Genomic DNA, 27,553 nt, shown 5'->3' on the forward strand with positions numbered 1-27,553 from the left:
AACAAGCAGGTTATGAATTATGCGGGACAATCAGATTTGAAGAAAGAAAAAAAGAGAGGGATAAGTAGAACTGATATTAAATTTTAGTAGGAGGTTGATGACATGATTATTTGATCTGATTATTTATAACAGTTTGAAGGTATACCACTACTCATCTGCGATTTGTTATTGGTTTCAGAAGGATACTTAGTTTTTCACACTCTTTTGGGGAGAAGACTCACTAACTCTTTCTTTCTCTCTGTTTTCGTTTTCTTTTCTAACAAAAAATCACCTGTAATCACAAAGTTTATCTTAGCAATTGAGATTTTGGTTTGTAACAATAAACAAAGAAAAGATTTAGTATTAAGAGGATGGGTTTATAGTCCATTAAGTAAAATATTAAAAATTAAAAAAAACCATAAATAAAGCCGAATAATAAAGCTCATATAAAACGAAACAACATAGGTTTGGATGTATCTAATTTCTTAATTAAAAAAAAAAAGTGACGGTTTAAGTTATTCTCCATTTTCTACTATCAAATATATATAGGTGTGAACTATATCTTAGGGTTGGCGTCCTCGCCGGCAAACTTGAGAAAATCCATCCATGCAGGACGCAGTATGAAGCAGTTGCATGGAGAAGATTTTCTCCATTTTCTATTTGATATTACTCCTCATGGGAGGACGCCCAAGCTTGTTTCATTTTGAAGCTGAATCTGTACAATGAGAGAAGAGGCATAGTACTGGCCAGAAAGTCTGTCGTGGATGATGATAGATATCTCCTCCTTCGTTGGGCTTCTGACATTTCCCCACCTTCACTTGCGAACTATTCAGGATGCCCTTCTCTACCTCTCCATGGCTTCAGAATCTGAAATGAGCAGAGCAAACTCGCATCAACCCACATAAATGCACCTGCATTGTTGAACTCTCCACAGTAGTTCGGTGCTGAGAATATGGTAACCAGCTGTCTGTCTGCGAAGAATTCATAGCCATCCTCAACAACCTGTCAATCATTTCCCATGGAAGAACATTTTAGCTTATTTATTACATCATTCCTAGTGCAAATATTAGGGCGGAAAGGAAGGCAACAACTTGAACTGAAGAAATAGGAAGACCTGGTGGGCTCGGCATATGAGATCGAGGTCATGTTTCTTTAAGAACTCAGCGACCTTATCGGCTCCAAAGGTGTAGGAGACACCCCTATCATTATCACCCCAGCCCTTGATGTTTCTATCAGGATCTGCCCAAAGGAGGTCACACAGAATACCCTGGTCCGGCACATCTGCTGGCCTTTCTATAGCTCTGATCTGATCCAAGTTATCCATTTCTGGTGAGAGTCCACCATGCATGCATAGGATTTTGTCATCGACAACTGCAGCCACCGGTAAACAATTGAAGCAGTCTGTGAAAATCTTCCATAGACGGACACTGAAACGACGCTTGCACTCATCATAAAATCCATATATTCTGTTGATAGAAGCACATTCATGGTTCCCTCGAAGAAGGAAAAAGTTGTCTGGGAACTTGATCTTGTAGGCAAGGAGAAGGCATATAGTCTCTATACTTTGTTTTCCTCTATCTACGTAGTCTCCAAGAAATAGATAATTGGAATCTGGTGGAAACCCACCGTACTCAAACAATCGCAAGAGATCTGGATATTGGCCATGTATATCACCTGCATACAACCAAAACACTGATAACAAAATGCATCAAGCATGAAACTGCAGGAATATTGGCATGTGATTCTGGGAGTCCAAAAGGCTGTCATTTGCAGGTCAATTTGCTAAATGTTGTCTTATTTCTATGAGATAACCTTAACATCTATGTAATGTACATCAAAGATAAGAATTAAAAATACAGGTAACTATAAAAATGGAACAAAATTAAGCATGTAATTATGAAAAGGGCAAGCAAATTGATACATTGCATAAAAAGTGAAATGGGCTGAAGAAAGCAATAAGAAAATGTACGCACCACAGATATTGATGGGAGCTTCCAATTCAAGAAGAACAGGTTGTGCAAGAAAGACTTGCTTGGCGGTGACACAAAGTTGGCGGATTTCAGGTTCAGTCAGCTGGATGCGTTTCCCTCTATCACTCCTTGCTTCCAACAGCCTGAGTATAAGCCCTTCCAGTCCATTCATTCCAGCCCTTTCTTCCTTCCTTCCCTTCTCCCTCCTTTTATCAACTAACATTCGCCTCCAACACAATATATATTATCTAGGCAATTACGAGGATGGAAAGAAGTGAGCGAAAACTAACTATCCCGTCATTATTGATAACAAAGCACATGAAAAGAAAGATTCTCATCTTCATGGATGACAGACAGTTGGCTAAAGAAGCGCAAGAGTTAAAGACATATTTGGGGTGAAGAAACAGCTCCTCCATCCATTTAGTTTCTACTCTGTGATGACAATGCCACCTGCTGCCTATCTGTTGGCGAAGGCAAAATGCAATCCACTAAATTAGGCAACTTTCTTCGTTCAATTAATACATTTCTCTTTGATTGGACTTCTTTCCATTTAATGTTTACCCACGTTCACAAACTCATTTGATAATAAATAACAATCTTCCAAAGCATCATGCAGCCCTGTCTCTTCTTCTTCTTCTTCTTTTGAGAGTAGTTAAATGAGCACTGCCGCCTTATGGACATCGTGGGTACCCACTACCCACACTGCACCAAGAGGGTTGGACTTTGTGGCAAACAATTCATTTAAAAAACGAAGTCCATTAATATCAATTAAACGTTGACAAACTCAATCTTCCTTGGCCTTACTAGCTAGTGAACGCCAAGCTCTTGAACTTGAGAGTTGAGACCAGGGGTACGGTGCTCATGCAAAAAAGTAAAGCCTGCTGTTGTAAGCATTCTTTAGAGCTTATAAATCTCTTAAGCACATACCACCACCATTCACATCACATCACTTGACAGACCTGATGCTTTATGCTTACAACTGGTGTTTGTATACATACGAGAACGTTGCGAAGCATGTGAGTTGGATCGTGCTCGTTTTTTTCAATCAATTCGGCCCATTTTCTTGCTTCGGACGTTGACAAACTCAGCTGATGCTTTATTGCATGAATAACTATTTTTATTAAAAAAAAATCATAGCAGCTATTATCTATTTCTCTTTTATAGTGCAAGTATTGTTAGTTAACTTTGTATAATAGCTTTAGTTTCTTTTATAATTATAATATTATGAGAACAACAACTTATATTTTCATGGAAAATAAAATATATTTATCATAAAATTAAGGACTTGTTAATTCATCTACCCTTATATATTGAGTGTATTATCCCTCAAGCCATTTCAAAAAATCTCTCTACCATATGCACTTATACATCTCTAATTTCTTCCATATCTCCTTTAATCACTTTTAGAACAAAATGCCCTACAACCATTTAAAAGAAAAAAATAAATTGAAAGGCCTAAATAATGAAAACATTTACTTTAAAATATTTTATAAAACATGAAAACACCTAGAAAAAATTAAAATTTGAAAAACAAAATAATAATGACATGTCAAGATTTAAAAAATGGAAAAATTATGTTCATAAAACCTTGTAAATGGAAATATATCTATGAAAACAAAATAAATTGAGCAAAACATGGAATTTTCAAAATTTTCATTAGTTACCAATATTCTTTTTTTTTTAACTTTATAAGTCATTTTCTTTTTGGGATGTTCCAAGTTTTTATGCTTCTAGTTTTTTGAAAATTTTATATATTTTTGATGAATTTTTTCAATTATTTTGGTTTTTATTTTATTTGCATTTTTAGAATTAAATGTTCTGTGGTATGGGTTATTTTTTTCTATAAAGGTAGAAAAGGAGTATATGAAAGGAAACACGATTGTACAATGAGTGGAAAACATTGTTAAAAAGGTTTTAATGAGAGAATTCGCCTTATGAGGATACATCATGAATACATTAATTGAACTAATTAATATAATTTTTTGAGCGAGTTTCCCTCTTATCCATTTATTATCAAAACTCATCTAAATTAAGTAAATTAATTTCTTCCTTTACAAAAAAAAATAACAATAATTTAATATATATATATATATATTAAATTATTGTTATTTTATATATATATATATATATATATATTTCTTAGTTTTACAAACCAAGTTTGATATCCATTTACATTATTTACGGATTCATGTTAGACAATTTCATTTCAGATTTTATAAGAATTTCAACAAAGTTTCTTTTTTTATATTCAGGTCATTAAATAATTTTTTAAAAAAATTTACATGGATATCCGAGTTAGTTTGTATGTACCTCGATTAATCTCACGGGCCCTGAAGTTAATAATTTTATAAGCTTTCAGTGACCTTAAAATTTATAAAACTCAAACTAGCTAGTAATTTTTAAAAAATAAATTTAAAACCTAACTAATTCAATTATACCCTCAAACTTTTCATTAAAAAGTTCTTCCTCCTTAGCATACTTGTATAATTACTCTATAGGAATTCATTTTCTGGCAACGTCGTAATCATTTTTCATAGATGGCCCCAAGCCACACAGTCAATCCCATCATTAATTAGTTTTTGTCATAACATGCACACACACACATACATACACAGAGGATCGAAGGTAATAAAATTCTTTTGAGTAATGGATTATTACCTTTGATTCTACATTTATGTGTGTATAATTGGAATATGAGGTCACCTAGAAAATAGCATTCCTTAAATACAATTGGATCAAAAGAGCCAAGCGGGGGAGATTGAAATGTAAAATTAAAAAATAATTGGGACCAAATAATACTTAAATTGAGACCTTAGAGATCAAATTGATTTTTCCACACAATTTAATATTGAAATTTATGTTTTCTAATTTATTTTGATCTTTATTTTTTAATAATCACTTTAAATTCTTTCTTATAAAATTATTTTTTAATATAATCTTAAAATTTTCAAAAACATTTAGCGCATACAAATATAAAGTAAAAGAAGCAAATACAAACACATAAAATGGTGTTAAAATAACCAAGAATACAATTAAAATAAATAAAGTTAAATGATATAAAAAAGGGCATTGTTCAAGGAACAATGCAATGGGATATAATATGGTTATCAAAATTAATAGCTGGCCGGTAAAATTATAAAATTATATGACTTTACAAGGTAAACACACACACACACACACACACACACACATATATATATATATATATATATATATATAAAATTAACGTGCAAAATCAAACTAAAAACTCAAAAACTAGTAAAATCAATAAACTCAATTAAAATCATGTAAAATTATAATTTTATTATCAATTTTACAAGTTTAATAGAATTATAAATACTCTTCCAATTAATTTACATTTCTCCTAAATCAAACAAAAAAAACCCTAGCCCACCACTCTCTCTCTTTTAAACCACCCGACACTACCATATCTCTCTCAAAACACCCCTTTTTTAAAAAAAAAAACTGTCTCCTTCTCCTTCCTCTATGTTTCTTGTTTCATGGAATAGTTGTTCAATCGCACTTCCAAATGAATCAACAACCACAACATCATAGCTAGACCTAACACTCAACCAAATATTGGTTGCAACCCTCCCTCTCTTAGCCAACTCAATGGAGTGGAAAGAAAGGTACATGATAGGAATAATTGTGCACTTAATTTGTTTTTCTTTATTATAATTAGTCACTTTATGATTTGATAGTTGACATCTGTAAAAGCTCATATATGCTTACTAACTTCATTATATACATGTACATATATAGTGTCAATTACCATGTAATTTTTTGGAAGTCCCTAATAATTCTAGTTATTCTCATTTCTTGTCTTTTTGCTTTCCTTTCCTTTTTTCTTTCTTATCAATGTTTTCGCCTATATAGTCATTCAATTGCACACCAAATAGGAAACACAAATTAATAGAGTTTAATTTCAATAATCTCACCCAGTTATTGGGCTTAGAAGGTTTTTTCGGAATGAAGAATGCCAGAGATATCAAAAAGATGGCCACTCCTTTGGTTTGGTTCTAACAAGTTAAGGAACTATGTTGCGAGGTTAACAAGAACAGCAACAAAATTGCAACCGGCCATCCCACATGGAGCAAAAACTTTACCCCTAGTAAGAAGATATTCTTCGCATCAATATAACCATCATAAGTTTTTCTCATTTAATGCCAACCGTCCCTGTTCTACCAGCATCAGTAGCAGAAACTGATAATTAACAAGCAAACATTTTGTTTACTCAGCAAATACAAATGAATGTTACAAAATATTCTTGTCCGGACATTTTAACCTATGAATTTCAACCAAGCAGCCTATTTACTAATGTACAAACTGCTACATGACAATCCAAGTATATCTACGGAATCAATAATTCTGATGCAATCTAATGATACAGTGCACTAAAGATATGTAGCACAGTCATGACAACATCCTCTACTTTGCAGTTTCCAAGTTCCCAAATCAAAATAATGAAAAACTTATCTTTAGTTTGACCACACATGAACTAGACCATGCCTATTACCGGTGTAGATTTCATTGCGATCTTCATCGTAGAAAAGGGCAGTGATGTCTTCCAAGGCTTCTGCAACTGTGCTTTTCATCAGGGAGCAGCTCTGCTTTGAGCTTCCAGTACTGCTGCAGCACTCCTCATCCTTGGGACTGCCATTGGTGGCATTTATTTTAGCTAGGCATTTTCCTGTCAGGATATTGCTGATATTGATAGAACCAGCTGAGTCAGGAATCAGATAGTGAGATTTGATAATTGCCCAATCAGGTGTTCTCTTCACAGCATCACAATTAAGGCAACTGCCAAAAGATCTTAAGCGAGCAAAGGTCCAACAGCTTATTGGTCTTTCCACAAAAGCAGTCCATGCAGAAACATCATCAAAGGGCATAGGTAGACCGCTTACGTTGTCCTCATGGACACCACACAGACCAAAATATTTACATTCAGGTGTCAGGAACACAAGTGTTCCAAATTCTTCATGATTATTTGTTCCTCTTCCCAACAGTGTGTTAGTAGTTTTAAGTTGATACAGCATCGTGCCATCTATACATGCTTTTATGATCAGGATTTGTTCTTTAGAGTATATCAGAGCTCTTGATGATATCAGATCTAACTCTTAACCAAGTAAATTAAATTCCATAGTTAATGTGGACTGGTTAAAGCATCAAAGTCACTCAAAACAGTGTCTGAAATAACAAAGTAAATTGAATAGTTGCAAACAAGACAGCAGTTCAGAAAAGTCACTTCATTACAGTTAGCCAAAGTCCCAACTCAAACAAAGTTAGTCACATTAGACGATAAAATTTCACATAATCTCTTGGATCAGTTCTAAGCAGCTTATTTAATTAACACAAACTAAAGCACGGAATTCACATGGAATTCTAAATTATTGTAAACTTGCTTGAAATGTTTGAGCCCACAACTGTTTGAGAACACGTTTTATTTCTTGTGGACAACCTGAAAGTATCTGACAGCATTCTAGCTCTTAATAGGCATTACAGCTAGAATTGACAGAGATAAACTGTAAAAAACTATCTGCTTAAAATTGAACAACTAAAAACCTAAATGTTCTATGGGCAAACTCCAGTATAATATGTTCGGTTTTATGTTTAGTAATTGCTTTCTATAAGATTAAGATTGATTTTTCTACAAGAGAACAGAACAAAACTCTAAGAGGATTCTAGGCCTCATGCAGCATCAGCCATAAGTATTTAAGCATTAGTTAGTATTTGCTAACCAAAAGGTTGATGAAAAAATTACCATTTCCTTCCATCCACTGGTCATCAGATTCAGCCTTGCAGTATGAAATGATAAGATCCTGGTCACTTGTTATGTATGTGTTATTTGTGTTACAGTCAGGACGCCATAAGAGATGATCCTCAAATGAAGTAACAAGCTCTCCACGAAAATTCCAAACAGCAACAGTTCTATTTCTGAATGTTAAGAACAACTGGTTTTCATACAGGAAGATAAATGCTGATGGTGTCAAGAACTCAGTTCTGCTAACTTCCCTAATACCAGTATGTCGAACCTGCATAAGGAAGATATAATTACTGGAGCAGACAACAAGCCAAGCTGAAAGATAGACGCTGAAAAAAGACAGATAACTCACATCAAGAATCTGGAGATTCTCATTTTCCTGCTTGACAAGAAGCTTTTCATTAAATTGCTCGATGAAGTCCACCTTCTTATTTCGATGAAGCAGATGATGGAAATCTTTGAGAATTGTGCCATCTTCTATTGATAAAATCTTAAGAGGAACATAGCTGCTTGATCTATTCAAAATCAATAACATGATGCCTGGACTGATGCAGAAGAAGCCAGACATAAGCAAACTTAAAAGGTACTTACGAAGCAGAACAAACAAATCAAGAGCCAGCATGCTGATCACATTTCAGAAGTAAAGGTAGACAATATGCATAGTATTATATGTGAAAGTTAAGTGAATGACCATACAAATCGACTGCCATGATGAGTATATTCTATTGTCATGCATCTACACTAACAAAAGGCTAAAAGGAAAAGGCTTCCATCATAATAACAGCATCTTATAATTAATAAGGTAATGATGTGTCTTGAGCATGTGTGCATGCAATGAGAGAGAGAGAGTACCTGATCTTGATTTCTTGTACATCTTTATCTGATATAGAGTACAGCATAGTGTAGTTTTTTAGGTCAAAAACCTTGTATATACTGATGATAAATAACAATAGAAAAAATGTTAGGGGTGATGATTGGAGCACAAATTTGGTGATCTCATAGCAGATGGACTGAAAAGGTACCTATCTTGTGCGGAGTATGTTAGCACCTTTCCATTGACATCATCAAACTCTACAAAACCTGGCCACTTCAAGGATTCAGACTCAAACAGAGCAAAACCTGCATCTGGATTACCCCTTCGAATGTACCTAACAATTTAAATAGAAGGCATCCATCACACAATTAGGATACATGGATTATGTAAGGCTTGAAGTTGACAAAGAAGAGTGAAAAATAGAAGTGTAGACACACTCAATTCTTGTTGATCTGCATTTCAAGGAGCTGAAGTTGTCTGATGCATAGACAGAAACAGTGATGACAGAATCATTGTTTTTATTGTAGAACAAGCTTAGAATGACTTCATCAGGACTCGCATTCAAAAAACATATCCTATGATTTGTCACTGCATTTTAACAGTCAGCAGATAAGGTTTGATGCAATCATAGTCTTTAGCAATAAAAAAAGATCTCAAATGCAAATGAATTTCTTAAAAATAAAGGTTAAAACATCTTTCTCATATCAGAGCTATGTCTGTCACTACCTCTACTAAAAGCAGCACACACACCAGAATGTGCAAGAGCAAAGATGATGTCTTGTGCGGCGACAATCTCAATAACTTTTGTTCTCTTCATCAAAAAAGGTAGTACCACTGAACAATGGCCCTTCGGATCATGAGTATCGTATTCTTCCTGAGGAAGAATAAATCAAACATTTAAAATCCTTTTTGGAAAAAGGAAACACTGAACATGCTACTACAATCACTATTCCAAGTATTAAAAAAGAAAAGAATACAAAGGGGTTTGTCATGCACATCCGTTTTGATGTTAAAATAAGGCTAAAAGATGCTATATCACATTTTATCATTTACAACTTGCTTTGTATGCCTGAGAAATGATGAATCAGCCTATCCATCAAAGAATTCGGTACAATATATAAAGTAATTACCGCAAAAATTCACATCTGTCGGACCCATAGGTAGAGGATGATTAAGTAGAAAACAACATGAATCAGCCATTTGCTCACTAGGGTTTTCTAAAATTGATGTCATTGTTATTCTATGGGTTTTCATTTCTTTTACGAGAAAAATAAATCAATAAATATAAGAAAATCCAAAGCCGGAAGAGCTTCTTCTTTTTCTTTTTCTTTCTTCATCTCCTACATGTCCATAGTAAATACCAAAGTAGTAGCACTAACAATATTAATTAAGAACCCTAAATACGATCTGCCAACCATTTTCATCAGCAAACTAAGAAAAATAAATTTAAGCTCATTGAAAAGGAAAAGGAAATTCAATTGTAAAATAAATCCCAAAAAGAGCAAATTAAATTGGAAAATAAATTGAATAATAAAAAGACTAATACCATCAAACGCATATTGCGAAATCTCTCTTGGGCATTGGTGATGCTGAAAGAACGATCTGGTTTAGAAGAAATCTCTCTTCTTTGAAGCTTTTTAACACTGTTTAAGAACCCATCAGAACGACCCCGTTTCTTCGCTGCTAATATCCTTCTCCCTGAGCACGGCCTTGGATTCGCTGCTGATATCCTCCTCCCTTCCATCATCTTCTCTTTCTTTATTTTTATTTTTCCACGCGCGCGCACGTACGCACAGAGAGATTCAAATTCGCAACAGTTTTACCAACCTCTCTTCTTTTCAAATTTGAATTGATTTTATTAAAAATAAGAAGAATGACATTAAAACCCTAATTTACAGAAACTAATAGGCTAGCCAGCGAGCTCTCTTTCTCCTCCTCCTTCAGTATCTTGCTTCTGAAGTGGAACACCAAACCCTAGAGAATGAGTATTCACAGCAACAATAATAGTAATAATAGAAGAAATACAAATTGATCTCTCTCTGTGTCTCTTTTCTCTCTCACTGTGATAATAGCATAAACGACAAGGAGGAAAGATTGTGAGAATGAGAAAGAAGACAGAGGGTGAACAGGAAATCGAGTTTTTCAATTCTCAACACCCCGCTAATTACCATGCGATGCATATATCCATGACTCCTCTACGTGATATATTAAATGATTTTTAAAAAAATAAAATATTAAGAATATAATATATTAAATTGATATGTTTCAAGAAGGTTAATCAGCAAAATCCATAATTTTAGATTATAAAAGTGTAATAACTCTAAATTTGTTATTCAAGAAAAACTTAATCAATAAAAATCTAATTTGCTCCTTCTCTGTTCTATGAAAACATCATCACCAACCATTAGTCATCCCCTTCTTCATTCTTTCTGTCACCAGCTAGATCCCATCTCTCCCTCATAATTCATTGTCCAAACTGCAGAACCAGTCTCTTTAAGAAAAAAAAGGAATAAATCAAGACCAGAAAATGGATACAGACATTGGTAAAACTATAGTATCTAGTAATAGATCGAAACTCATCATTCACTAAGGTTGTTGACAACTTCAACACCCTTGATTACTGTAGTTTCATCGCCCTTACTGGTGTCTTTGTGCTACCTTTCAAGTACAAATTTTACTTTACCTTTTTTTTTTAATGTAACGCGCTAACTTTTTATGACTATTTTAAATATAAAATAACATTTTAAATTATTGAAAATCAAGGATTTTTTTTTTATACATACACAGACAATTTACTTCAATACTATATTTCAATCCTCGTTATATTATCAAATTTTAAAAAGTTTTTGTATACTTAAATAATATCAAATTATCGACATAAACATGAATATTTCCAAAATTATTTCACAATCCTTGATCCAACATTCTTGTATGCAAATGGGTTTTTTTTTTTTTTTTTATGCTTGTAACTAATAGGGATAAAGTCAAGGCTTAAGAGAGCACCAATGGCGACAAGAGGATTGATTGGTTTAATGAGTGGTTTTATGTATGCTTATCAGAACTCTGCTCGGAGATTTATGGGGGTTTTCCCTAATGAGGGTAAGGTTACTCGTCGCTAGAAACGAGGTTTTAGCGGTTAAAGATTTTAATTTTTTTGAGTTTTTTTAAAGAAATTTAGTATCTTTATTCGAATGATGATGATTAATAATAAGTGGTTGGAATGGTAGGAGGAATAATAAAGGTAGTCAAATTTTTCCCTCAGAATACCTAGACGTGTTCCGGCAAGCCGATATCTTCTCATTATCATGGGCACCATTGATGTTTAGGCCTCCATGGATCGTCATTTTTGGAAAGCTGAGCAAAAGAAATGTGACAATAGCTGACCCCATGACTCCTGACCTAGGACAAGATTGTGGTTCATAATTAGAAAATGGTGTTATTGGGCAGGCACATAGGCAACTCAGTTATCATAAACAATGGAGGACTTGTTCTAGGAGACATGTCTAAAGCTATAGACAATTAGGTGAAGGGAAGGAGATGGCATGCCGGTTTGCTTGTACCAATATTGTATTTTTTTTTTCTTGTGCCTTCAAGGGTGATATTAATATGTAATTTGTAGTTGTTTGTATAGATGATAATGTGTAGTATATTAGGAGATGTGAGTTACTGCACCAACAAATTAAAAAATACTGTATATATTATTTTTTATTTCAACGACAAAATTGTTATGTGGGAATTATTATTGACTGCTTTGATAAGATTCGATGTATAATCTAATACTAATTAAAACGATAAAAATCATATATAATTCGTATTAGACCGTGATGGTAGAAATTAATGTCAATATATATATATATATATATATATATATATATATATATATATATATATATATATATATCATTCCCTATTTAAGGGATACGCTTGCATGTGCACATATTCTTCTCTTATTGTTGACTTTATTTCCAAAGTTTTTTTTTTTAAAAAAAAAAAAAAGGAAAGAAAGAGGTGCCCAAAAAATTGCATCCTACATGCAGTAAATTGTTATCACCGTGCGCTTCTGATTGTCACAAAATATGCATTATTTTGACGGCAAGACGGACACCAGTAAACCCTGGAAAAGGTGCAAATCGAGATGATGTCTGGGAATACAGTTTAAATAGTATTTTATAAAAATTTAATTTTTTTATATTTTTAAATTGTTTTGATGTGTTAATATTAAAAATAAATTTTTAAAAATAAAATAATATTATTTTGAAATAAAAACTTTTACACCGCGTTCGGCGATACCAAACTCTGACCTTTTGTTTTTCCCCTGCTTCTTCTGGGTCAAAGAATGGATTAACCTAACCCCGGTGGCCGAATCCAGAAGCCGCACCACTCTACCGCTTAGCATTTATGGCATAGAGCTTGGCTTAGCTAACAATGTGGTTTTCAATTCCTGCCTAACCAACAGTACTTTTCACCATCATTTAAGTGCGGGTGTTTATGGCACACTCTACTCTCCCCTTTTTTATTTACCTAACACGCCCTCTGCAGAAATTCTCACGCCCCTTTTTATATATATAATTAATATAAATATTTAACTCAGCTTGTTTGTGTATACATCAAGTAATCCTATAAATTTTAAAATTAATAATTATATAAATTTTTAATAATTATTATATTAACAACTACATAAATCAAACCTAAAATTCTTTTAATTCTAAATTCTTACCGCATCACAAACTACTAAATCACCTAGTACTGTATGGTTGCGCGCGCTTTGTATTATTCCTGGGCACGGCTGATAGCATCTATTATCTAGACTTTCTCTCCTTTGATTTTACTACTTGGATCATATTCTCAAATCGGATTTTACACTCTCCTTTTTAATTTAATTCAAGATAGATTATCGTTGTCGAATATATATATATATATATATATATATATAAAGAAAAAACTCAAGAGAATTTTACTTTTTTTTTAACCATACCCCTTCATGCTAAATTCATAACCAGCCACGAGGTTTCTAGAAACTATGAACATACAAAAACTCCACAAAATTGAGTCAAATTATGCATCCATCAAATCCCTTTTGATTTATTTTTTATTATTTTAGCCATTTTGCTATATAAAACAAAATCAAAATAAACAGAAATAATTATAATAATAACAACAACAATAATAATAAACAAACAAACAAACAATTCATTGCGCTTTTTTCAATAAAAAAATTAACCTGTTGTAACTATAAATACGGCGTACCCACCCCTGGAATTACAAATCCAAAGCACATGGAAACAAAAGGGGAAATTTAGAAAGGAAAAACAAAAGATGGATGTGGAATCATCAAAAGCTATTGCAATGATACCTGAATCTCCGAAGAAACACAAACGCAGAAACGTTTGTTTATGGGTGACAGCTGCAGTGATCCTCGTCATCTCTCTGGTCTTGCTGATCTTGGGATTAACGGTGTTCAAGCCCAAACAACTGACAACCACCGTGGATTCCACCTCCATAAGTGACCTGAAGGTTTCTTTAGATACAGCCAGGCTAAAAGTGCATGTAAACGTGAGTCTTGACATGGATCTCTCAATCAAGAATCCAAACGAAGTGAGTGCCAAGTACAAGGACAGCTCTGCTTTCTTGAATTATAGAGGTCAAGTTGTTGGTGAAGTTCCAATCCCTGCAGGTAAGATTTCAGCAGACTCAACAAAACCCATGAACGTAACTCTCACGCTTGTGGCAGATCGGTTGTTGTCTGATTCACAGCTTTTTTCTGATGCCATGGCTGGTGCTATTCCCTTTAATATTTTGACCAAGATTTCTGGAAAAGTAAGCATTTTCAATCTGTTTAAAGTACAATTCACTTGCACCGTTAGGTGTGATCTTGTTGTTTTTGTTTCTAATAGCACTATTGGGGATCAAAAGTGCAAGTATAAGACAAAATTGTAGGACCCTTTTTGTTCTTTCTTTGCTTCTTCTCTCTTGGGAGTCCTATTTTAGATTATAGTGGTAGGTTTTCTGTTTCTTTGTATTAATAATTCTCAGATGTATTTGATAAATCTCTTGTTTATTGATAGAGATGATTCTGTATTAATAGAGGAACATATTAATGTGATTCTGATTGCTGTTGGATTGGCCAGATGCAGGCATAGTTCTTGACTGTGTCTTATGTTTGTTCATGGGAAAGTATTCAAGGCAATTGTGTCTCTTTACACACTCACCCATCTGCAGCTTTCTGGAGAAGCCTCGTTCATTTTTGCGTGTTTGTTCAGAACAAAACATTGACCTAATCAACATTTATTCTGTAGGAACACATGACTTTGGTTTAGGAAGCCCTGCTGATCTTAAAAACAAATACTATTTTAATATATTTATAAATAAAAATTACTTTTAAAAATAACATTTACCAAATTTCTAAGCAGACATTTTGTTAGAAGCTGAATGTTCGTGGAAGCATTTGATTATACAGGACAATCCACCTGCCGAGACCATGCATATGTGTAAAATGTTCATCATCGAGACATCCTCTGGCCTTCAAGGCCCATAACTCAAACTAATAAATTATTTAACTACTTAAAAGTGAAAAGGTTTGAAAATCATAAAGCACCTACCAAAAAAAAATCTCAATCAAAAAGTAATTAACGAAGGGGAAGCAAGCATGGATCAATACAAGAATTTCATTACTTCACTTATCACCTTGATAGATGAAGAAGCTTTCTCCGCCAAGAAAAGGAAGTTCGATTCAAAGCCTATTAAGTCTAGAATTCGATGTGTTACGCATATAGAAAAAGCAGCAGAAATGGGATTAAAGAGGCTCTCTTCAAATCTCAAAATAGGATCTTAGGTAACGGTGACTGGCTGAGCCAAGAAAGATAGGTCTGAAACTCTATCGGGCACAGCTTTCTTGATCAAGCTTTTTGACTAACTGAAGAGGCTCTTGTTTATCCTTTCTTCTCTGATGATATTTCGACTTAGCCCTCTCCCCTTGCTTGCTCTCATAAGCGTTCTTTTAGGCTGAGAGAGAGAGAGAGGAGTGCGTGATGGAGAAAATTAATAAAAGCCCAACCCCCAACACCCTGTGCAAATCTTCAATCAAACAGTATTAATTAGGTTAGAAAGCTGGCACATCCCTGCATTTATACCTCCTCCTCACCTGTCCTGTCTGTGCTCTGCACAGCTCTCCGGATTCCCTTGCCCTCTTTGAAAATCTCAAACAACTAGCCAAACCCTCCAGGCATCAATGATAGAAACTAATGACCGAGGACATGATCCCAAGGCCAGGAGAAGAAGGTGTTTCATTGTTGGTGGGGTAATTCTCCTCTTGCTGCTGCTGCTATTCATTATTGTTCTCATCCTTGCCCTGACAGTTTTCAAGCCTAAAGAGCCCAGAACCGAGCTGCTATCGGCTACCCTCGAAGGCATCTCTCCTCGCATCTCATTCTCTCCTGTTAGTATCCAACTTAACATCATCCTCAATCTCACACTCCTCGTCAAAAATCCTAACCATGCCAGCTTCAAGCATGGCCCTGGAAAGAGCTACCTTGTATATCAAGGCGACCAGGTGGGAGAGGCTGACTTGTGCCCGGGCCTGATACCCTCTAAGGGGACTCAGACACTTCCTTCCCAGCTTACCATAGAGGTGGATGAGATGGCAACTCATATTTCAGCTTTAATCAGTGATGTTCTGCAAGGGCAGCTTGTTATTGAAACACGAACGAGAATTCCTGGCAGGGTCTCCTTCCTGAAGATATTCAAAAAGCATGCTGTTGCTACTTCTGATTGCCGACTCGCTATTGCTATTCCTTCCATGAAGATTCAAAGCCAAGAATGCAAGTAAGTTATGATGAAACCAACAAAAGTTTGGACTGTAGCATGCATGCCTACCATGCTTCTTCAGTTTTGACTTCCGCATCATATGGCACCGGAATTAGGAAGGAAGCAGGCCACTCGGTACTTAGTTTTTCTGTTCACCAGTTTAAACTCTGTCAGAGAAGATAGATTATTTTATTGTTCTGTTCTGTGTAGATTTTGAGCGTCTTTTCTCAGCCACTTTTGGATAGTAGATTGTAGAGACTGTAAAAATCTTTTTATTACAAGTATATATGCAAACAATTTACACAAATCGAAATGGTGTGGAAAATTACTACAAGCACTGTAGATTACTATAAATTCACGTTTTTTTTCTTGTCCTTCGAAAAACTTTCCACTTCGGTCACTAAATAAATTGTTTTTCAATTTAATCCTTTTGGGTTATGTTGGTGGGGGAATTGGCTCAATATTGAGGTGTCAAAATAACAACCTGATCCTTTATTTCACAAAAAAAAAAATCAGTTTTATTGCTTTACAAAAAACTTTCGGGGGCATAATCAAGTAGGAGACAACAATGCAAGGGGTTTTTTAACCATTCTTTGCTTAAAAAAAATTTCCAATATCATTCTGTGTCCCTTTAGTTTTACAATTTAGTATTTTGATTCTAAATTTTATTTTTATCATATTTTACTCATCATTGGTTGTCCAAATTCTGACAACAAAAATCTCGTTCTTGTGTAGCTAGTGAGGCATTCGAACCTAGCCTCTCTCTCTCTGTTTTTTTTTTCTTTCTAATTTTGTTTATTTTTTAAAATTTAATTAATATCCTTCTTTTATTTTTATTTTTTTATGTTAGGAAAAAAAAAGATAATCACATTTAGTACTTTTGTTCTTTTTTGCTACTAACAGTTCATAATTCTTACCATATCCAAAGTTTCCAAACATTGCGAAGTTTCTGTGCAAAGCCCCACTATCCATTAAAGCACAGCCGCATGCATTGAACGCAACCATCCGGGCTTAAAAGTTGAATCCTGAAATTTAATTGTCAATCTTTGAAGCGATTCCAAACTTGGTGTCAATGTGGCTACAAAGTTGAAATTTAGCGCTTTTGGGGAATCTTGAAAGGGAAAAATGAATCTTCTATCACTTAGCTTGCTATACAGATTTAAATGAATTGGCAACTCTGAGGCAAAATCCATGTAGAAACGGCGACTCATCTAACTAAAACTCTCTTCACTTCAGTTCTTAGCATCTGGAACACTTTTGCTACTGCCGCAGGCAAACATTTCTTTGCATTCACTATCTATCAGTCACTTTCATATACAGATCCAAAAGAAAGTCTGGTACACTGGAAAACATGGATTGGAGAAGGCTTGAAAAATATCTGTTTTTTTTATATTATTATTATTATTTTAGAGTGTATTGGAATGAATAATTTATGTTATTATGTATTTAATTGATATTGAACAAGACATGGTCAATCCGGGGCTTGAGCAAATTCAAATTTTTTAAAAAATAGAAAAAAAATTGAACTAACCTAATCTGGGAAAAAAACAAAGTCAACCCGAGATTAAATACATATAAAAATCCGTTACGAGATTGCTTTGATTTTAGTTTTTAATTGAAGTCAATTCTCTCAACCCGTGACGTGAGTTTTATCTCGGGTTGACTCTTGAATTAGATTTTAAAACTATAATAATAATAATAATAATAATAATAGTTTTTATCTTTAAGTTAATTTGAATTAATTCATCCTTACAACTCATGACTCAAGCTTTGCCCTGAATCAACCCCTTAAATTTTAAAATTATTATAATAATTATTTTTATACCTGTAACTCTTGTGTAGATAATCAGGCAAGCTTCTCAACTCCTTTTAATGGAATAAATATTTCTCCACTAGAACAAGCCTTGAATAGAACAAAAATACTGTCTAAAAATACACCAAACAACTTAACAAAAAAATTATCCTATGATCGATCATGTACCAAACATTGCCTATTAGATAGTTTTTGTGTTTGCAGTACTGTCTCTATCACCTTTAGTTTCCGACCATGAACACCTAAAAGATCAGGTTTCAATCGAAAATCTTGATCCGGATTTCCTATAACGAGGGCATGTATATCATGTCCAATGTTCCACTACTTCAATGCTTACTTACAACCCTAATAAAGAACCCACAAACTCAGGTGAAAGAAAACAAACCCATAGCCATGTAAAAAAAAAAAAAAACAAACCAAAAAAAAAAAAAAAACCGAACCAATGTTAGCTCCAAATTAGTGGGTATCAATCAATGTATCCTTCTATTTCTTTATGCAATTATCACGACCATATCATTATCAAACCACGAATATCGGGGGGGTTGCTAAAAAACAGATGCCAACAGGTCCTCAGCAATGAATATCCTGCTTGGACTTTACACAAAAAACTTGGCGAAGTACATGTACATGTGCACAGACAACTCAAACACATGCACATCCACAGCTGCCTCCCAGAATCCATACAGTTTTCAAACTCATTATCGACTTAACATATGAGCAGTTTGAAGCTAGCATTTAGTAATTGTTATTAGCATTCAAACTTTACCTATTCAATCACAAAAATTTATATCTCAAAGTCATGACACATAATCAAAACTTGATCAGAAATAAGTATCTCATTCCATTTTAAATAGAAGTGAATACTGCCTTGTTTCAGCATAGTTCATTCTTCTAAGAGGCGAATGCATAAATTTGGAGAAATACAAAAGGAAAGTAGAAGGATATTGTGATCACTATGAAAGCACCTAGCAACATGATAGCACTTGCGTTTCCTACTTTCTAACATTTTGATGTGATTTCTTATCTACTTTGAGAAATCAGAGAAGCTAATCAAGACTGGATCTCATTCGTTTATTGTGGAGCACAAAATGCCGAAACCATTCTGAATAGGTAAACGTTGATTTCTCTATCCTATGTAATGCAAATTAGCAAAGTAAACATGTAAAGTAAATAGTATGTAAACTATTGTGGAGCACAAAATGCCAAAACCATTAGAAACTTGGAAGACATGGAAAGAGTAAATTAGCAGAGTAGCTTATCAATGCACAAGTGTCTAAAAAGTAGGTTAATGATCCAGCAATCCAGTGGTAATGTTCGTGAAAGCAAGAGCAATGAGATTTCGGATACAAGCTCACCTTTGTCCATCAGTACTTCAAAAAAATAAAGTGCCAGAATGTGCGGCATTTTATATCTTGCCTAAACAACGACATCTGAATCATCATGTAATGCTTTTGCACCATTCATTTTGGCACAAGGTTAAATTAAGTCCAGCAAAAAGCTAGCCAACAAAGACTAATGAAGGCATTCATTTTTATTAACTCAACAAGCCACATAATGAGATACATGTAATGTACCTCCATGGGTAGAGAAATAATATAAAGAAGTGCACTTGCGGCTGTCTAAGTAAAGAACAGTTGCTGATTTCCAAAAGTAAATGAGCGTCAAGAATTCCTATACAATGCTACTACTACACTGTGATCTTGGTCAGAGGAAATCATCCCTAGCTAAATAATATCTGTATAGACCACAAGTTATGACTTAGAGGCACATATGTTAACAGCTTTCATACAAAATACAAAATGAATTCTTATAAAATTAGTTGGCAGCGCAGCATCCTACCATCAGCAGATCAGATAAGCACAATTGAATCACTTTTAGAATTCAAGCTTTCTGCATAATCCCAAATCAATAATCCTCGATTTACCTTTTTGCTTCAGAGGAGCGTCGGGACAAGTATCAGGAACTCTGGTTAGTTTAGGAGCTGCAGGAGGTGTTGTGCAATCATCAGAACCCCATTCCAATTTTGACATTTCTTCAAGAGCACCTTCAGTTTGCTTCAAAACAATAGCTTCCAAAAGACTTTCATACACAGATTCAAACATCTCTTCATCCGATAAGAACTCCACATCATCACCAAAACTCCCATTTCTGAAGGTTCTAAGGGAAGAAGTAAAATTAAGCCGGCATGCAACACTGGCCCTAGCTTCATCGTAGTATTTCTTACACTGAGGAGCCAAGGCGTTGTCTTCATGACTCGGAGCGAATGGGTCAAAAACACCATCCTGGGGTGTTCGCGGGCTGCTAAAATTGTCAAAAAGGTCCTCATTTCTGTTGGTTTTAGAAGTGAAGGAGAGAACTTTGGGCAGTTTTTTAACTAAAGTGACTGAAAAGAGTGGAATATCCCCACTCTCTTTGCTGGAATCAGGAGTGATTGGACCTAGAGATGGCTCAACATTGGCCTTGTTAGCTTGCTCATCTTGGGTTTTGTTTGTTTTGTCCGTACAAGATTCAGAATCCATGAGAATATCTGTCTAAGAAGAGCAAAAATAAAAATCAGTGACAACTACTAATTAGCTAATTATCCAACAATAATAATAATTAGAGAGGGAGGCAGGGAGAAAAGGTTGCTTCACAACTCCTAAAGAAAACCTTATTCACTAAACTGTATACATCCTAATTAAAACCCTAGATAATTATTCATTAAACCATGCCTTCACATGCACCAAAGTCGGTTATTTTCCACCAGAGAAAGAAACAAAGAAACGAATGAATTGCAGTGAAACGTGTAGAATATGGGAGAGATTAGAAATTGAAATAAGGGCTTACCTGAGTTCGATTGAAAGAGAAAATTGTGTGAATTTTTGTAGCACCGGAGGCGGCGGCGAGAGGGGGAGGGAGTGTAGCAGGTTGAAGAGGAGGAAAGTAGGAAAACGGCAAGCTTTTTTTAAAAAAAGAAGAAGAAGTTTTTACAGCTTCACTGAGTCAGTCGTTTTCGCGTTCCTAGGGCTCTGTCTAATCTATGAAAACACAAGCTCTGGTTGAGTTTGGGTTGATGAGTTGAGTTTGTGAACGTGCGCGAGTGCGTGTGCGTGTGCGTGTGCGTGTGTGGACAAGAAGATATCTAGAAGGAGCTCCGGTCTTCGTGCGTGGGTGTCTTATGCTATCATGATTGCATCATCATCAATGAACTTGAATTGAACCCACGTCCGTTTCAACACTCGTGAATTATACCCTAGTCTAGTTATTTATACAAATTAATAAAACTAATTAAACAGTTTGTTCTTTATTTTAAACATGTCTCCTTCCTGGTTATAAATAATAATAATAATAAATTCTTCTTTCTTTATCACATTTTTATCTTGCCTTTTTATCCTCTACTTTTTCTATTTTTTTCGAAAAAAAATATAAAATAACATCAAAAATAAAAAATCAAGTATGTGTAAATAAATGTTGTATTTTATAAAAAGATACACTGATAATGTTTTCTTTTCAATGATAATTTAACTAATAGTATTTTTTTAATTATATCAAAATAATTTATTTTTGACATCAATACATCAAAACAATCCAAATTATAAAAAAATAATTTAAAATAAAAACAATTCAAAAATATTTTTAAATACAAAAACAAACCCATTCTAAATTCATAGCACAAATTTAGAAAATATCATGCTTCATGTACATTACATATTATACAAACAAACTAAAAGAATATACTATTGGTAACTATGCTTCCTATAAAAAATGATGGTAAATGACATTATTCGATAAACAAAGTCAATTTTTATTTTTATTTATTTCAGCCACCAAACTTTATTCTTTTTTAATTTTATTTTTACATTTAATATTGGTCATATTTTATGCATTAAGATATTGTACCAGTCAGAATATTTTTATATTTTTTGTTATAATTTTTCTAAATTAATTATTTTTTCCTTCAATTGCATACAGACTTAATTTTTTTTTTTTGATTGAAACTTGGTTTTCAGATTATAATAAGTTTTTTGTATTAAAAAAATTTATTAAAAAAAACAATGCCCTTGATAAAAAAAGAATATATTTTCATTAAAACAAAAAAAATCATTAATTAGGAAACGAAGTCTTAATTGAAGATATGCATTTATTTGCATGTTTAAGAGTTATTGAAATTCTTTAAAAAATTATTTTAATTACCTTGATTTTCTTATTAAAAACATGACACCAATAAAAACTATTTTGATAAAGAAAACGTAAAAATAAGAAAAATAATTCATTTAATAAAATATATATTTTTCAAAGAACCCAATTGTTGTTTTTTTTTTATGTACAAATACTTATTTTATTTATAAAAAATAAATAAAATAGATTTTGAAAACTGTCTCCTGAAACAGCCACGAAGAGCAAAATAAAAGAGATAGTGGGCGCGCACTCCTCTGTCAACGCGCAAGTGGAGGCACACGTCAGATGAAATGAAATGGTCTCCTTTGAGCCACTTTGACCCGTCACGCTGCTGGACCACTCAAAGACCGACCGAACCACCCCACGAAAAAACCCTGCAGCCGTTATTGATGATACAGTTCCCTGTTTTGCTTGATGATTTGAAATTAAAATCATTTTCTTCCCTCATTTATTTTGAGAAAAGCAATTTGCAGAGAGAATATTTGCTGTGTGTGCACCACAACAGCCCACGTGTGTTGGGAATGCATCCACCAATGGGAGTTGCAGGCTCAATGACTTTGAAATTTCCCACGCCATGCAATGAATTTTGTGTGGTTTCTAATTTGCGTAGTGATGAAGTTTGAAAATTCAAAATGCTCATGAACGTGAGTTTGTTCAATGTGTGGATTGTGAATGATTAGATGTTAATGTTTTATTCTTTAAAGGTCTAGAAGTTGATGATTATTGATAAAAGATTTAGTGCTGATAAAATAGTTTTTTTCTTATGAGATTTAAAAATTATTCAATTTTAATAAAAAATTATAAAAAATAAAAAAATAAACTTTAAAGTTTTAAGAACAAATAGATATATATATAATTTCATTAGAGTCAGATATATTTAGGTTCAATGTATAACTGAATAAAAAAATATTGAGTTCGGAAATAATATTAAGGTAAAATTTAGCATGATTCAATACTAAAAATTATTATATCTCTGATTTAGTTGCAGAGAGAGATTAAAGTTTCAAATCTTTTCTTCAAAAAAAACTTGGAATTTAAAAAATAACTAGTTATAAAAAAAGAAAGATAAAATAGCATATTCTAGTGATAATTAATTTAGTATCTATGGTGATATTACAAATCCTGTGTCCCATTAATTTTTAACTTTAACTGCTTTATTACAATACAAATTAATTAAAACACCTAGATATTTCATTATAGATACCTATAAATTTTTTTAATTCTCATATCCAAGTTTTTTTTTAATTTACATCATTCTATGCGTTTCAAAAAGCTAAACCATATATTTATTTTATTATTTTGATTATTGATTATTTTTAAACTAATTAAGTTAATTAAATTATATTGTGGTAATTTTCACATAATTTAATTTAAAATTCAGGCTAGTAAAAAATTATATCAAGAAGTTATAAGATAGATTTATCATGTTAAATTTAAAAATACGATCTAGAAATTTCTTAGAACCTAAACCTTTTTTATTTTTTTTTAATAAGATAAACGGGTTATCTAATTATTATGGGTTGTATAGTCTTGCCCATTGAAAAACTAAAAAAAAAAAGATTTTTCAAAAAGAAAAAGAAAAAGAAAAAGAGAGAGGGTACGACTTAGAAATTGCGTAGACTTCCCCTGGACATAATAAAGAACAATTTTATGAATTGGAATTGAAGTTCTAGACTTCCAGGAAATGGTCATTACTGGTTGGCCAAACAACCTCGCCGCCGCCAAACGCGCTTTGTCGCTCACCATTTCGACAATAAAATCACTCATTGACAAAGCAGTAGAGCTATCCTCTCCCCTCTTCAGGCCCTCAGGTTTCTGTTGCTGCAATAGAAACAACCCAAGAATATATAAAACAAGCCATGGAAGCAGCAGCTACCTTCACTGGTCACAAGAGAAGCTCCTCCTTTAGTCTCCGTTGCCCCAGTCTCAATTTCCTTCGCCTCCGCCGCATCTTTGATCTTTTCGACAAGAATGGCGATGGCATGATCACCATCGAGGAGATTAGTCAAGCACTCAGCCTTCTTGGCCTCGATGCTGACTTCTCTGACCTTGAATTCACCATCAAATCTCACATCAAGCCTGGCAGCTCTGGCCTTTCTTTCGAAGATTTTGTCTCCCTTCATCAATCATTGGACAGCAGTTTCTTTGGTTACGATAATATTGCATCCGAGGAGGAGGCTGCAAATGATATCGGAGATCAGGCTAGGATGAGACAGGAGGAATCTGATTTGTCAGAGGCATTCAAGGTTTTCGACGAGGATGGCGATGGTTACATATCAGCACACGAATTGCAAGTCGTGTTGAGGAAGTTGGGATTGCCTGAAGCCAAAGAGATTGACAGAATTCATCAGATGATCACCTCTGTCGACCGTAACCAAGATGGTCGTGTTGATTTCTTTGAATTCAAGGACATGATGAGGAGCGTTCTTGTTAGGAGCTGATCTTGACGATTCATCTTCACGATCTTAATCCTCTCTGAACTTCCTTTTTTATTTTTGTTTCGTTTCTTTTGCTTTCTCTTCTGTTGTCAATTAGTCCTATGATTTCCATATGCATGAACTAGAAGCGTACGTGAATCAATCACTGGCATGTCGTCGTAATGGTGTTCAGACTTCATGTTTGTATATGTTAATAATGAATGCGCCATGGTTGGTTTTGATGTTTCAGGATTTATTTCACCATTCCTACGCAGCTTATCTTTTAGATCCCATCATGCCTAAGCAAATTTCTCTCTCGGCCTTGCATCTTCTAAGATGAAGTTTAGGCACACGTAGAGAGACAGCCAAGTTTTATTTGTTTAACGCCCAGAGCATCGGGTCCTGTTCGAAATGCAGCTTTAAGTTGACCTCTTGGACGACTTTGTCAAAGATTTACAACCAATGACATTTATGAATTGATTCATACAATTCCAGTTAAAAAAATAAAAAAAAGGGAGGGGAGGGGGACCTTTCCAGAAGGGGATATGCAACAGCGATCTTCAAATTTTGACCTGTTTCTTGTCAAGCAATCCAATATTGTTTTATCATAGTTTTTCACCATAATATATATTAATTATAAGAAAGAGACTAGTAGCTTGACAAAGTCGAAATAAAATAATAATAATTAAATCAAGTTGTTAATATAGTTAACAAGACATTATGATTGTTATATCTTGATCTTTTAAATGACCTGAAAACATAAGAAAAGTGATGTGGATCGGCCTACGAATGCCAATGATCTATTACACGTTTTAAATAGGTCCATCATAAGATTTAAAATAAAAATATGGAAAGAAGTATTGAATGGTTTGATTGTATAAATTTTAGCCAAGACTGAATTTAAGAATTCTTTGGAGCATCAAACAAAGGGTTAATACATTTAATCCATGTGCACATTTAATCCATGTGCAAGAGGAGCTCAATCCACCTTTATTTGAGCTATGAAGTTTCAACACCAGGATTGTCAATTTTGTATCAGTTTTAGTCAACCTTGTTATTTGATGTTTCCATGTCTTTTATGGATTTCTAACTAGTTTTGGATTTTCTATTATGTATGAGAACATTAATTATTTTCTTTAAATATTAAAATTTATTATTTTTATTTTATTTCCTTGCCATGTGAGGAGAAAACACAGCAAAAAAAAAACAAAAACAAAAAAATTCAAGTTGACGTAGAAAACACATGTGACGACAAGGTTTTCTTATTGTGCAAGGAGAATAATTCAGCAATTTAATTGTGTTTTTTAGTATTGAAAGGATACTAAAAGGTTGCAAAGATAACCATTAAAGATAACATCATTTTCCTTCCAAAAGAATGATAAATACAAGGCTCATAACAAAATCCTAGGAAACTAAATGGGCAACAACTTCTCCTTTAATTTCTAAGATTATTTGGCAACATTATCGACTATAAATAAGTTTTGTATAAGATCTACAATGTTTTCTTTTTTTTCTTCTCTTCTCACGATATATAAAGACTTTACCTTACTGTAGTTCCAAGTGAAGCTAAGGAGAGAAATTTTTTTTTTTTTGCAAAGCATATTAATTAAAAAAAAAACTAAGAGGATAAAAGAAAACAAAGAAGAAGACATACCCAAGCATGGAGGAGAAAAGAAGGAGATGAGGAGAGAAAAGAAGAGAAAGAAATAGATATTGATGTTTTTTTACATATAGTGAAGAAGAAGAAGAAGTAGTAGAAGAAGAATAATAAGAAATGAGTTTGTCTCTTATGAAATAAGGGGATTCGGGCTTCTTATTAGAGCGCGTTAGCGATAGATTTACCAACGAATAATTAAATATTAATATTTTTTAATTATTCTATCGATAATTCCATCAGTAATATTTAATTTAAATTTTCAATTTTGTAAAAATTTTTCAGAAACCGCCAACAATTACTAACGATTTTTTAGTCCGTTGGTGATTCCGTCTATAATATTTAAATGAAAATTTTAAATTAATTGAATTTTTTTAGAAAACCACCAAATAACATTAACAACTTTTTAATCTGTCGGTGATTTTGTCCGTAAAGAACAACAATTAACAATGCAATTAGAAAGTGAACAGTTCTGGAGCTCTCTAAAAAATACCGACGGAAAATTCTGTCGGTAATTAACATGATGAACAGTGTTCATATTTTACCAATAAATTTACCAACAGAATAAATTATGTCGGTAATTCCATTGGTAAAAATAACACGTCATCATTTTTTTCCTTTGTTTTAATTTTTTTCTCCACTGTAATTCCCTCGGTATATATCGAGGGAATATTTCCGTCGGTAAAATTCCTCGAAAATTTACTGACGGAAATATTCTCTCGGTATTTCCGTTTGTATTTATCGATTTTCTGGTAGTGTTTGTGATTTTTTTTTTAATTTTAGAAGAATTCTAAGTAGGGAAATGGATTTGAGGTAGATAATAAATCCCTTGTTCAACTTTAAGATTCAATTTGCTTTTCTGGTAGCTATATCAGATGAGATATAATCATTGGTCCAGATTGGTGTGTTCGTGTTGGGCTTGCTTGCTTATGTTTTCAGAAAAACATGAAGCAAATGCAGGACTGCAGGAAAAAACTGGGGAGATTGTCTGTGATTTCTAGGACACAAAAACTAAGATTCCTGAAGCAAATATATATAGAAGATGCCAGTAATAAAACAACAGGATGGAGCCATGCATCCATGCTAGCTCCACTTGGAAAACGTCATCAAACCACCTCAATTCCAGGGTTCATTTGATTAATTTCTCCGGACAATTTGGTTAGATCAAGGAACGAATAAGACAG

General features: G+C 33.6%; 6 protein-coding genes across 7 annotated transcripts; 3 read left to right on the forward strand and 3 right to left on the reverse strand.

The window, feature by feature from the left end:
• Nucleotides 1–322: 322 nt before the first annotated feature.
• Nucleotides 323–2,490, reverse strand: LOC133689974 (serine/threonine-protein phosphatase PP1-like). Its single transcript, XM_062110095.1, has 3 exons — nucleotides 1,953–2,490; nucleotides 1,094–1,653; nucleotides 323–981 (listed from the first exon to the last, which is right to left on the reverse strand). Exons 1-3 carry the CDS (start codon nucleotides 2,170–2,172, stop codon nucleotides 805–807), a joined length of 957 nt encoding a protein of 318 aa, XP_061966079.1. The 5' UTR covers nucleotides 2,173–2,490; the 3' UTR covers nucleotides 323–804.
• A 3,669-nt stretch (nucleotides 2,491–6,159) lies between these two features.
• LOC133689973 (uncharacterized) lies at nucleotides 6,160–11,169 on the reverse strand. The gene is made up of 8 exons (XM_062110094.1): nucleotides 10,071–11,169; nucleotides 9,251–9,398; nucleotides 8,962–9,112; nucleotides 8,733–8,858; nucleotides 8,563–8,643; nucleotides 8,063–8,255; nucleotides 7,711–7,981; nucleotides 6,160–6,672 (listed from the first exon to the last, which is right to left on the reverse strand). The coding sequence occupies exons 1-8, from the start codon at nucleotides 10,269–10,271 to the stop codon at nucleotides 6,428–6,430; spliced, it is 1,416 nt and encodes a 471-aa protein (XP_061966078.1). The 5' UTR covers nucleotides 10,272–11,169; the 3' UTR covers nucleotides 6,160–6,427.
• Nucleotides 11,170–13,840: 2,671 nt separating this feature from the next.
• LOC133689435 (uncharacterized) lies at nucleotides 13,841–14,461 on the forward strand. The gene has a single exon (XM_062109291.1). The coding sequence runs from the start codon at nucleotides 13,841–13,843 to the stop codon at nucleotides 14,459–14,461; it is 621 nt and encodes a 206-aa protein (XP_061965275.1).
• Nucleotides 14,462–15,752: 1,291 nt separating this feature from the next.
• LOC133689436 (uncharacterized) lies at nucleotides 15,753–16,349 on the forward strand. The gene has a single exon (XM_062109292.1). It carries the CDS (start codon nucleotides 15,753–15,755, stop codon nucleotides 16,347–16,349), a length of 597 nt encoding a protein of 198 aa, XP_061965276.1.
• A 3,290-nt stretch (nucleotides 16,350–19,639) lies between these two features.
• On the reverse strand, nucleotides 19,640–21,220 carry LOC133689081 (uncharacterized). 2 transcript variants are annotated; one of them, XM_062108805.1, is made up of 2 exons: nucleotides 20,967–21,220; nucleotides 19,640–20,667 (listed from the first exon to the last, which is right to left on the reverse strand). In XM_062108805.1, exon 2 carries the CDS (start codon nucleotides 20,657–20,659, stop codon nucleotides 20,015–20,017), a length of 645 nt encoding a protein of 214 aa, XP_061964789.1. In that variant the 5' UTR covers nucleotides 20,660–20,667; nucleotides 20,967–21,220; the 3' UTR covers nucleotides 19,640–20,014. The 2 variants fall into 2 exon arrangements, with proteins under 2 accessions (XP_061964789.1, XP_061964788.1); XM_062108804.1 differs by having other exon boundaries at nucleotides 19,640–20,671; nucleotides 20,967–21,218.
• A 2,732-nt stretch (nucleotides 21,221–23,952) lies between these two features.
• LOC133688981 (calcium-binding protein CML42-like) lies at nucleotides 23,953–24,964 on the forward strand. Its single transcript, XM_062108665.1, has one exon. The coding sequence runs from the start codon at nucleotides 24,158–24,160 to the stop codon at nucleotides 24,737–24,739; it is 582 nt and encodes a 193-aa protein (XP_061964649.1). The 5' UTR covers nucleotides 23,953–24,157; the 3' UTR covers nucleotides 24,740–24,964.
• The last annotated feature ends 2,589 nt before the right edge of the window (nucleotides 24,965–27,553 follow it).

Source organism: Populus nigra, chromosome 3 (assembly GCF_951802175.1).
Source record: "Populus nigra chromosome 3, ddPopNigr1.1, whole genome shotgun sequence".
Lineage (NCBI taxonomy): Eukaryota > Viridiplantae > Streptophyta > Magnoliopsida > Malpighiales > Salicaceae > Populus > Populus nigra.

Coding starts and splice junctions, on each gene's coding strand:
- LOC133689081 (XM_062108805.1), bottom strand. CDS start 20,659: ATGGATTCTGAATCTTGTACGGACAAAACAAACAAAACCCAAGATGAG.
- LOC133689974 (XM_062110095.1), bottom strand. CDS start 2,172: ATGTTAGTTGATAAAAGGAGGGAGAAGGGAAGGAAGGAAGAAAGGGCT. Junction 1,654..1,952: donor AGCTCCCATCAATATCTGTG/GTGCGTACATTT, acceptor GGTTGTATGCAG/GTGATATACATGGCCAATAT. Junction 982..1,093: donor TCATATGCCGAGCCCACCAG/GTCTTCCTATTT, acceptor AATGATTGACAG/GTTGTTGAGGATGGCTATGA.
- LOC133688981 (XM_062108665.1), top strand. CDS start 24,158: ATGGAAGCAGCAGCTACCTTCACTGGTCACAAGAGAAGCTCCTCCTTT.
- LOC133689973 (XM_062110094.1), bottom strand. CDS start 10,271: ATGATGGAAGGGAGGAGGATATCAGCAGCGAATCCAAGGCCGTGCTCA. Junction 9,113..9,250: donor GTGTGCTGCTTTTAGTAGAG/GTAGTGACAGAC, acceptor GTTAAAATGCAG/TGACAAATCATAGGATATGT. Junction 8,859..8,961: donor TGCAGATCAACAAGAATTGA/GTGTGTCTACAC, acceptor TTAAATTGTTAG/GTACATTCGAAGGGGTAATC.
- LOC133689436 (XM_062109292.1), top strand. CDS start 15,753: ATGATAGAAACTAATGACCGAGGACATGATCCCAAGGCCAGGAGAAGA.
- LOC133689435 (XM_062109291.1), top strand. CDS start 13,841: ATGGATGTGGAATCATCAAAAGCTATTGCAATGATACCTGAATCTCCG.